Genomic DNA, 10,162 nt, shown 5'->3' with positions numbered 1-10,162 from the left:
GTACGAACCCCTTAGTTTTGACCTTCTAACTTGCAGGAATTGAATCCTTTAAACTATTTTGTCTAGGGTAATGTAGAAGGGCTTTCCAATCAAGGTAACAATATCACCGCAAGATCCCTGAGAGCTGACATAAGGAGGACATTCTTCACTTTTATATAGAGGGACGTTTCAGGGGAGTTGTGAACGTTTGATATAAGCTAACAGCAAATTTATTAATTAAAATGGTTAAATTAATTAAAATGGTTCAGAAATAGAGTCACAGTAGAGATTAACTTTTTTTTGGCTTGCGAACGTTTATATGAGCCATCTTTTAGAATAGTAGTTCGTTTTACAACCAATGGATACCAATTGGAATTTCACAGGTCAATGTTTAAGACCAAAAATAAATAAAGCAACCAAAAACAAAAAATACGAAATAATTTTTGTAATTTGGTGTAATTATAAATCCCTCATTAGAGTGTTCGTAAAACAGAGGTTTCAATTAAGAAGTGAGTGACTATCCCAATTAGTAGAGCAATAATTTTCTCTCATCATTCGTTTAAAGCCAACTACTTTTAACAAAAAACTTTGATGGAATCCTAAGCTGATTAGTTTGTTGCAATTAAAACATAATAATTGAACTTTGTAATTATATTCCTTGGAAGTGTTTTCAATTGAAGGAACCATCCATCAAATGGTGAAAAACAAGTGAAATAAGAAAGGAAAAAAAAAATCAAAATTGGACCTCATCAATCAAACTTGAAATCTTATTTAAAACCAATCATAGGTACTTCATTCTCTGAGCCAAAAGAGTTGATGCCTATCAAAATGCAAATTTGTGTCTAACTTAAATATACAAAAATATGCCTCCAAGACATAATAACTGGTCTATTCCGGATTATCCGGAATTCAATTCATATTCAAAAAAATTTACGAGTGTGGTCTGAAAAATTTCCACCTCAGCGAGAAAATGACCGCACTTGTTAATAAAAACTAGTCACAAAAGATTCAACCATTCTGGAGGCGCAGTTGTTATGTAACAGTCGTTAAAGAGAGATGATGTGTGTGTTTTTGTCAAAATTGACAAGATCGAGTAAAAAATACAATGAGATTATTTTGAAAAACAAAATTGAAAGTATAAAAAAAATAAAAGTATCTTTGCTACTTTGAATACTTTTCAGACCACCCTCGTAGTCTGGAAAGTGATCCATGAAAATATATATTAATACACTGCTCACGATCACAATAATAAAAATTTACAGCGTATGTTTTTGATATTTATTCGACTCTTGATAATAGATTAAGAAAGTTTTAAAATTATTTACTTTTAAGCTGTGAACAATTCCCGAGTAAATGTGCCGATGACGTAATCCCCAAATATATGAGCCAATTACTTTTAAAAAAATCATCCTTAATAAAAATAAAAACAACAATATAAGTTATATTTTACTGAAAAAGTATCTATATTTCTGATCCATCCCATAGACCCCCTCGAAATGATAATTCTACGGATACACCAGTAAGCATATATGAATTACACCAATTGACACTTTTGAGGAACATTTCAAGTCAAAAAAAGATTGAACAACCAATAATTACTACAAGACTACAACTCCTATGAAAATTTTATTTTCTAACAACAATCAAATTGATTTTAAGCCATTCTGCTTTTTGAAGAAGGGAAGGTTGAGTGATAATAACATTATTTTCATATCATGTCCTCAGTTAATCACCTTATAGTTACCATTATGAGAATATGTAAGTTCAAGTCATTATCGAAACTTTAGCTCATTAATACAAAAATATAAATTATATTTTGTCTTTAGCCGTCAAATTGGTTTCTTTTTTTATCTTAATCTGAACGTTGATTGGGTGAATTGTAATAAGATCATTTTAAGCTGTTCCATAGAAAATTATTGAATAATAATTCCATAGTTTGGAAGAATTGTCAAGCTACAAACTGATTTTAGGCCTTTTTTCCTACTTTATATATGAATAAAAGGTTGCGTGATCTAATAAAGGAAATGACGTTCTTAATATATTTTTCTCTGCATAGTTAGACGGTGAATAGAAACACAAAAGTTATGCCATCATATAATTGGACTTTCCAAAATTGATGTACCGTAACGAATCCTAGCCAAGACAGACAGATTTTGACGTCGTCACAGAGTATAACACCGCTACTCTAACGATAACAGTCAATAAAAACGACATATTGCCACACTTGGTTACAGTTATACTCTTTGACGTCACTTTTAAAAGTGTGGTGGCAGTCATATATTAGTCGGAAAGGCGTTATGATATAACTTTATATCCCTTTAAAGGTTGATTGGTTAGTATTTTTTCAAGGACTTATAATAAGGACAGACGAAATTTCAGTACCATATTAACCACGGATACCGTCCTAAAAGGGAAAATGAATGCCACTGCATGAATGTTTGCAATTAATTTCGCAATTTCTCTTTTTCTTTCCAAAAAAAAAAAGAAAGAAGCATTTTTGACAGATTTTTTTTCTCTTATGAATAATATGTACAAAGGAAGTAGTAGCAAAGAGGTTGCGTGTTTTTGTATATATAAAAGACAAGTCTGACTGTATGTTTATTCGTTTCTTTTGGTATAATAATAATAATAATAATAAAATAACTAAATAGTTCAAATAATAGTTTTTTAAAACAAGAAGAGAGGAGAGGTTGGGTGGGTGGGTTATTATAAAAATTGAAGGGATGCCGTCAATCACACACTATGTCAAAAAGTAGTGTTGACGTTATAAAATAATAATAAGAGGTTATAATCCTCACAAAATATAATATATATATAATGAAAAAAAAAAAAAAAAAAAACATTTTGAGAGGAGGGGGCATGAAATTGATTGATAACAAATTATTCCGTTTTTATTTTTCTTAATTCATCATTCAACAGAAAAAAAGAAGGAAAATAAAACTCGGTGATTGAAAAGGTAAGCAGACTCAACATTTGATTGGTCCTTAATCAAAAAGTTTTGTTTTTTTCTTTTTGAAGAAGGATCTCAGATCGATTACATAAAAATAAAAATATATGATAGAACGGTATTTGTTCTTTTTTTTTTTCCTTTCCTAGTTCCTCTCCCTCATATTTCTTTTCCTAAGCAATTATATCACTTCAAATCAATCATATTAAATAAAAACAAGAAAAAGTTATGTAGAAAAGAAGTTCAAAGATTGCGGGTCGCAGATATTGTGAAAAAATAAAAATTGATAATTAATTAGTCCTGGGTGATTTTGGGATGGGGATGTTTGCATGAACCAAAAAAAGAGATTTATGGTAGGGAACCAGCAAGACGAGATCCGTAGAGAGCATAGAGAGAGGATGGCGAATAGGCTCCACTTAGTAGAGATGGTGGAAATCCCGCAAGTCCAGGTGGAATTCCTCCAAATATCGAAGGTATCCCTGGAGGTTGAATAGGTGGAGCTTGATGCGCAGAAGGCTTTCCATAGGGCTGATACCTTGAAGAGGAAGAGGATGACGAAGAATTAGATGAGGTTGATGACGAATTTGAGCCTCCAGAATTGTAGCCTCGACCAGTGGGATGTAAAGGACCACCGCCACTTAATAAGCTCGGGTATAAGCTACTGTTTTGCAGGGAAGAACTCTCTGTATTTCCTCCTCCACTAGCCCCAGCTGAGAGGCTAGTATGAGTTTTCAAATGCTGAAGGAGCTCTTCTGCAGAGGCATGTCGTTTTCCGCAGTAGCCTTCACGTCCATTCATCCAATTACAGACATAAGGGCCACTAGAGGATGATAATGAAGGACCATTAGATGAGGAGGCTGTTGTTGTTGTAGTAGAGCCTCCACCACTAGATGAATTTGATGATGAAGGGGCATGGAGTTGAGCGAACCCAGGGATCATGGCTGATGTAAACTTTTGCTGAGCCTGTAGAAGCTCAGCGTACCCCATAGGCAGCCCTGCAAGGGCTGATGCTAATTGCGCATTGTAAATAGCTGTGGGGCACGATGGATCCCGGCAGTATGGATCCCTACAAACTCCAACACCAAAAGGAGGACGAAACGCGGGATTAGCATAAGCAGAAGATGGATCTTTGGCGCCAGATAAAATTTCCATACCAGATCGAATCATTGGTAAAGCAGCAGCTGCAGCTGCCGCAGATGAATTTGGAGTATGCCCTGGACTAACTTTGGAGGTGGCAGAATGGTTTGAGGCCGGACTTGAGCGTGTGGATTTTACTTTGGGAGGTGAACGTGCCTCAGGACTAAGACTAACAACTTTGGGTGATGGTGCTTTGGAATTTTCGTAGGGCTTAAAGGACACAGGCTTTGGATCCGTGACCACTAATACCGGACTTCGATTAGAGCTCTTTTTTAAGTCATTGTGATCGTAGGGATTGTGTCCTCCAAGGTGATGAGGTGGAGGAGGATGATGGGATGTGTAGTGGTGATGAAGACTCGAATGATCCTTGGAATTGTTATTCTTTTCATTCAATAGTTTGTTGCTCATAGGATCCGCTCCGATTTGTGAGCAGGTCTGCGCCAGTAATTGAAGTGGTGATTTACCAGTTTTCTCCTGAAATAAATAATTTTCCTTTAATTTCAGATTGATCATTTTACATTAGTTTGAAAGATATTCACCAAAAGCGTAAAAAAAAACCAAAAAAAAACCACACAAAATAAAATTCTTACCGACGAAGGAAGAGGAGCAAGATATTCTGGAGTAATATAACGATCATTCATAGCCGATATCATGCTATTACTCGAAGAACTTGTTGGTGGACTGGTTGACGAAGAGCTAGTTCCACTTTCCGATATCGTCATTTATGCACTTTTTTATAATGATCCTAAAGCGATTTACGATCAATAAATTGCTCCTGATATATGAGTTTCAATAATAATAATAACTTTTTTTTCGCTGTTTAATAATATTAAATAACTATAACAACATTAGACAAGATTCACTTGAGCAAGACTCTATCACATTAGTAGCATAGAGTGTCACTTTGCAAACTGAAGTCATTCTTTGAATTAAAAACACTAAAAAAAATAAAAAATGTTGAGACAGTGCGGGACGCTATTTTTAAAGGAGAAACCGTCCGTCCCCGGCCGGTTTTTGCCATCGACGCAAGAACGCGCACTCCTGCGGATTTTTTTTAATATCCATGTTGTAATTGTGTTTTTTGTTTATTTCTGCACCCTTTTTTTTCTCTCTGAACAAGCGATTACATGTTTTGCGAGGATTTTTTTTTCCTTTTCTGCCCCCTCTCACACACACAAACCACGTGCAAATATTCGACAAGGGGAGAAGATGGAAGACTACATGTGTATTTGGTTCCTACTTACACTCTCTTTCATAGTCTTCAAAATAAAGAAGAAAAAAGAAAAATAAATCAGACAACTTGTCTGACAAGTGACGTCAATTTTTCCTTTTTTTTTTTCGTACTATAAACCTTGTTTGTTTATTTTCAAAGAGTAGTTGTCATAACCCTATCGTTTTTGACAGCTTTTTATTATCTTTATCTCGGATTAACATGAGAAAAGAAAGAAATCAGATCGGAGTGTGTCCTTTGATACTCTTAAAAGGTATACATTATCAGATATAGTCCTACAACTGTTTTTTTCTTTACGGAAGGATCACTTATGGAAACGTTTTGATAGCAGTATCAAATGTCCCTTCCAATAGGAAAAAGTTCTAGGACCCAATGCAATAGCTTATGTATGCCTCGATTTGTTTCTAACTGTTTTTAATAATTTATTATTTTGCCAAACTTGTGACATGTAAACCTTATCATTTTACCACAAAATGTTAATAATTATATTATTTTAACAGGGCAAAAATTGACATAAATCATTATCATGGTATAAAATCTCACACTGTGATCGAATATATATATATATGTTTTCAAACCTTAGCCACACTGGGTTGGTATACTCCCTTTTTTTACGAAAATAAAGAAATAAGTAGTAAGATTTTTATGATAAGGTCACAGGGGGTTTCTGAAACATACAAAATAAGTTAAGTAAAAATTTCTGAATGTTCTTTTTTGCGTTATTTTGACAATAAAAGTTAGGTTAATCCAAGCTGAATAGAAATACCAAGGTTATACCATAACGCGTGTACTACTGATGTTTGACTTCCACCACGCCTTTAATATTGACGTCATAGTAGATGAGTGGTTGCGTGAATTGTCAAAATCTGTTTGTCATGCTCAGCAGTCGGTACGATACATTAAATTGAAATTTTTTGAAATAGTGACGTCATACAGTTTAAGTGGTTGCATGTTTTGTCAAAATCTGGCTGTCTTGCCCAGTAGTCGGAACAATATGAATATTCTAGCAAGCCCAATTATATTATGGTGTAACCTTGTATTTCTATTAACCTTGGGGTTACCCGGTTTATATGGTTACAAACGGTTTTCTGGCTAATTTTCAGTTCTTGGCAATGGAATATGACTATCTTGAGACGACGCATTTTCCAGCAAATGGTCCAATTAAACAAAGCAATGGATTGCATTTTTTTTTAGACTGGGTGAATTATTAAAAACATAGAGACAATAAATATAACTGACTTTAAATTGATTTTCCCAATTTAAGTATTGAAAATACAGAATTTCTATAGGAATCCCCAAAACACATATATATCCGGCAAGTCATATTTTATACAACACTAAATATTCAGGTTAAAGTTATTTTATTTTACCATAAATCGAAAAAGTGATTTAATTTTTGAATTTTTAAGATATTATAAAAAAATTATTGACTATGTACTTATGAGTCAACGAGACAGGGTAGTAATCAATCCAATGTGCCAAAAATTGAGAAAATGGCAAATTAAATCATTTTTTAATATGTATATACAGGGGCGTCCGCAGTGGGTGGGCTGAAGGGGCTGGAACCCCTCCCATGTATAGGATTTTTTTCTTTTACTAGAAAATTTTATATTTTAATTTATTTTTTTAATAAATGTTCATTATAATTTTTATTTTGAAATTTTTGTTGAGAAAATTTTAATAGAAACTTTTTTCAAGAATACATATATATATATGTTTTATGCAGAGTAATAAATCTGCCGGCAAATTCAGCCTCTGGGTCATTTTATTATTAAGTGATGTTTCTTATGGTATAGTGACATTGAATAATAAATAATGTTAATTGAAATTTGTCAAAAGAAACAAAATTCTGCACTAATGTTCATTGCTTCTTCTCCCCCCTTCTCCTCCCCTTTCATTCTTCTTCACATCCTCTTTACAAAATTATAAATCACTTCTCAAATAGATTGCAGCTTTTAGATTTATGTATACAAAAAAAAAAAAAAAAAAAAAAAAAAAAAGAAGACAGTTGAAAAGACGTGTGTTCTCATCACCTCTAGTTAGTTAGTGTGTTCGTTCGTGAATAGATACAACAATAATATTAACAATATCCATACAGACGCTGAAAAAGATTTACATTCATAAATAGGCCACTCTCATTAACACGTAAAAAAAAGGAAAAACAAGAAATACAAACATTTATCTTTTTCAACAAAACTCTCAAAGAAAAAGGAAGAAGATGGTGTGAACTGTATTTAGTGATGTATCGGTTTAAGAAATAAATGGTGTTCGAAACGGTACTGAGGACACTTCCAAATCTGAAGTTTAAGCCGTTCCATACCAAAATCTTTAATTAATAATGTTATCATAGATATTTACGAGTCATCTCATCATAAACAAATCTTCAATTTTAATATGCCTAATTTATACTTAAATTGTAGTTAAATTTGAAGAATTATGGCAAAATATTCATGTAGTTTTAAGATAACACATAGAATGAAAGGCCCCTCTCTGGCTTAACAAAGAAAACACGTTTATTTTGTTCGTAATTAGCATTTTTTAAATACAATTTAATATTATTATTGTGTATTTTTTCATTCGCTTTATGAAACAAAGTCCCCATAATACCACTGAAGCCATTGCTTATTTTAAATGATATTCTTTCCAGGTTAAGAAGCAGAGTAAAATTAAGGCAATAAATTGTTTTTGATGCATTGTTTTTGAAATAACAAAAAAATGTGTCACACTTAGCACAATAACTGAACAAAGAAATAAGATACTGTCAAGCAACTTTGACAATAGGCTTTTAAAGGTTGGTACTAACCGAAAGTGGGGCGAATTAAATCAAAAATACCATCATTTATATGTAAATCGCGAGATTTACAACCCATGTTTTTCATATAGTGTTACTAAACTAATTTTAATCAAGGTTAATCTAAATACAAGGTTCCACCATCATGTAATTGGGCTTTTAAGAATTTTCAATCGGATGTATTATACCTACTGCTGGGCAAGACAGGTAGATTTTGACAAAACACTCATAGTCTGTGATGTCACTATTTATAGAATTTTCAATTTAATGTATCGTACCGACTGCTGGGCAAGAAAAACAGATTTTGACAGAACACGCAACCGCTCATCTACTATGACGTCAATATTAAAAGCGTGGTAGAAGTCAAACATTAGTCGTACACGCGTTATGGTATAACCTTTGTATTTCTATTAAGCTTGATTTTAATGTTGATTCGAGGAACTTTACTACAGGGCGCTTATAAATTAGGGACGTTTGACAAGGATCAATATCAGGGACGAGATCGGACTGGAACCATTTTAAGTCCATATATATTGTGGTTCCGGATTACATGTGGTCTTTTACAAGAACAGGTTCTTGGTTCTTAACAGCCATTATCTTAAACCTTCAACTAACTTATATCTGGTTCTTTTCTCGTAGGTGCTAATTCTACAGATATCCCCTTTGTAATCTCAGAGACGAGTAGAAAAAAGTAAAAAAACAACAACGCGTAAATACTTCCTTCTTGACTTTATAAATTTAAATTTGTCGATTGGAACATTTTTTTTTGTAAATTATCTTTTTTTCACACAATTTTGGAAATAAAGGATTTCTTTAAACTTAAAAATACATTATAACTTATTTTAACTTAGAGAAAAAGTTTTTGTTGAATGTCACATTTCTAATGTTTTATTTGTCAAATTTGACAAATATGAATAAACAAAAACATTGTCAAAATTGTCTAAGATTTTTCAAAACCCCACTTCACCCCCTCCCCCCACGAAAAAAGAAGAAAAGAAAATCATAGCCACAGCTTTTTTGGTAAAGCCGCTTTTATCGTTGTAGGTGAGTTAGGGGATCGACTAGGGTGACAACCTTTATAGAGACTGCAAAGAATCTGCGTCAAATTAGTAATTTGTATTGTTTCACTAATTTAATTAAAAACGTTTTATACTATTTCCTAGTGTGGCAAAAGCCACGGGTAAAGTTTGTTTAAACTAGACGTAGATTTGGTCTAGGCATCTCCCAAAAGCCCAACGTCCGAACCTCATTTTGCCAAGTGCGTAGTCCGAACGTAAGTATTAAAATAACAAATACGAATGATAATTGATAATAATTTTTCGTCGTTTTAGGAGGACAGTAATGAATATATGTTAAGAAATAAAACAGTTAAGGGGTATTTTAATTTTTAAATTAGAAATCTTAAGGAATCTTATTGCTATCAAGAATTTTCATCCAGTAGTACATTTGTGAAATTCTATGAAAATAGTTGGAAATTAAAACCCCTATCATCATCAAAATATCTCTTTTCATCTGTATAGAAATTTGCTTTATTGCAATTTTGATTAATTAATTATCGCAGCTGACATTAAATTAAATTATGGCTTATTAAGAATATATATGTTTTCAGATTGATTTTGTAGCAACATATTTTCAACAATTGAATGGACTAATCAACCAACCTCTTCGGGGGTGTCCACAAGGGGTGACTGGAGGGCAGTAGCTTCCCCCAAATTAAGGTTGTTTTTTTTTACAAGAAAATTTAATATTTGAAATTTAATAATTTTTTCGAAAAAGTTTAATTTTTTTGTGAATAGCGGTAGCTTTTTGAACATTTTTTTCCAAAAAATTGAATAAATTTATATCAAAACATATAATATTCTAAAATAATTTTTTGAAATTTTTTTGAATTTTTTTTTTTTGAGAATAGCTATGGATTTTTGAAATTTTTTTTTTTGGAATATATGTTGATTTTTGAATTTATCTCCCAAAAAATTTAATACTTAAATTAAATTTTTCTGGAACAGCTTTGGAATTTTAAATTCAATTCATTTTTTGAGAATGGAAATTGATTTTCTGAACTTTTGTTTCAAAAAAT

At 32.4% G+C, this 10,162-nt stretch overlaps 1 protein-coding gene and 1 long non-coding RNA gene across 2 annotated transcripts; one reads left to right on the top strand and one right to left on the bottom strand.

The window, feature by feature from the left end:
- Nucleotides 1-2,541: 2,541 nt before the first annotated feature.
- Nucleotides 2,542-5,313, bottom strand: LOC121132006 (zinc finger protein Noc). The gene is made up of 2 exons (XM_040727435.2): nt 4,654-5,313; nt 2,542-4,537 (listed from the first exon to the last, which is right to left on the bottom strand). Exons 1-2 carry the CDS (start codon nt 4,783-4,785, stop codon nt 3,275-3,277), a joined length of 1,395 nt encoding a protein of 464 aa, XP_040583369.1. The 5' UTR covers nt 4,786-5,313; the 3' UTR covers nt 2,542-3,274.
- Nucleotides 5,314-8,342: 3,029 nt separating this feature from the next.
- On the top strand, nt 8,343-8,993 carry LOC139907690 (uncharacterized). Its single transcript, XR_011784418.1, has 3 exons — nt 8,343-8,475; nt 8,538-8,657; nt 8,725-8,993. It is a non-coding gene; the product is annotated as an uncharacterized lncRNA (long non-coding RNA).
- The last annotated feature ends 1,169 nt before the right edge of the window (nt 8,994-10,162 follow it).

Source organism: Lepeophtheirus salmonis, chromosome 1 (genome assembly GCF_016086655.4).
Source record: "Lepeophtheirus salmonis chromosome 1, UVic_Lsal_1.4, whole genome shotgun sequence".
In the NCBI taxonomy this organism is placed as follows: Eukaryota; Metazoa; Arthropoda; class Copepoda; order Siphonostomatoida; family Caligidae; genus Lepeophtheirus; species Lepeophtheirus salmonis.
The sequence above is the reverse complement of the archived record's forward strand: the minus strand, read 5'-3'. Positions and strand labels throughout refer to the sequence as shown.

Bases quoted from the DNA above. Each gene is read 5' to 3' on its own strand.
- LOC121132006 (XM_040727435.2), bottom strand. From the start codon at position 4,785: ATGACGATATCGGAAAGTGGAACTAGCTCTTCGTCAACCAGTCCACCA. The intron at 4,538-4,653 runs GTAAGAATTTTA...TATTTATTTCAG, and splicing joins TTGCTCCTCTTCCTTCGTCG to GAGAAAACTGGTAAATCACC.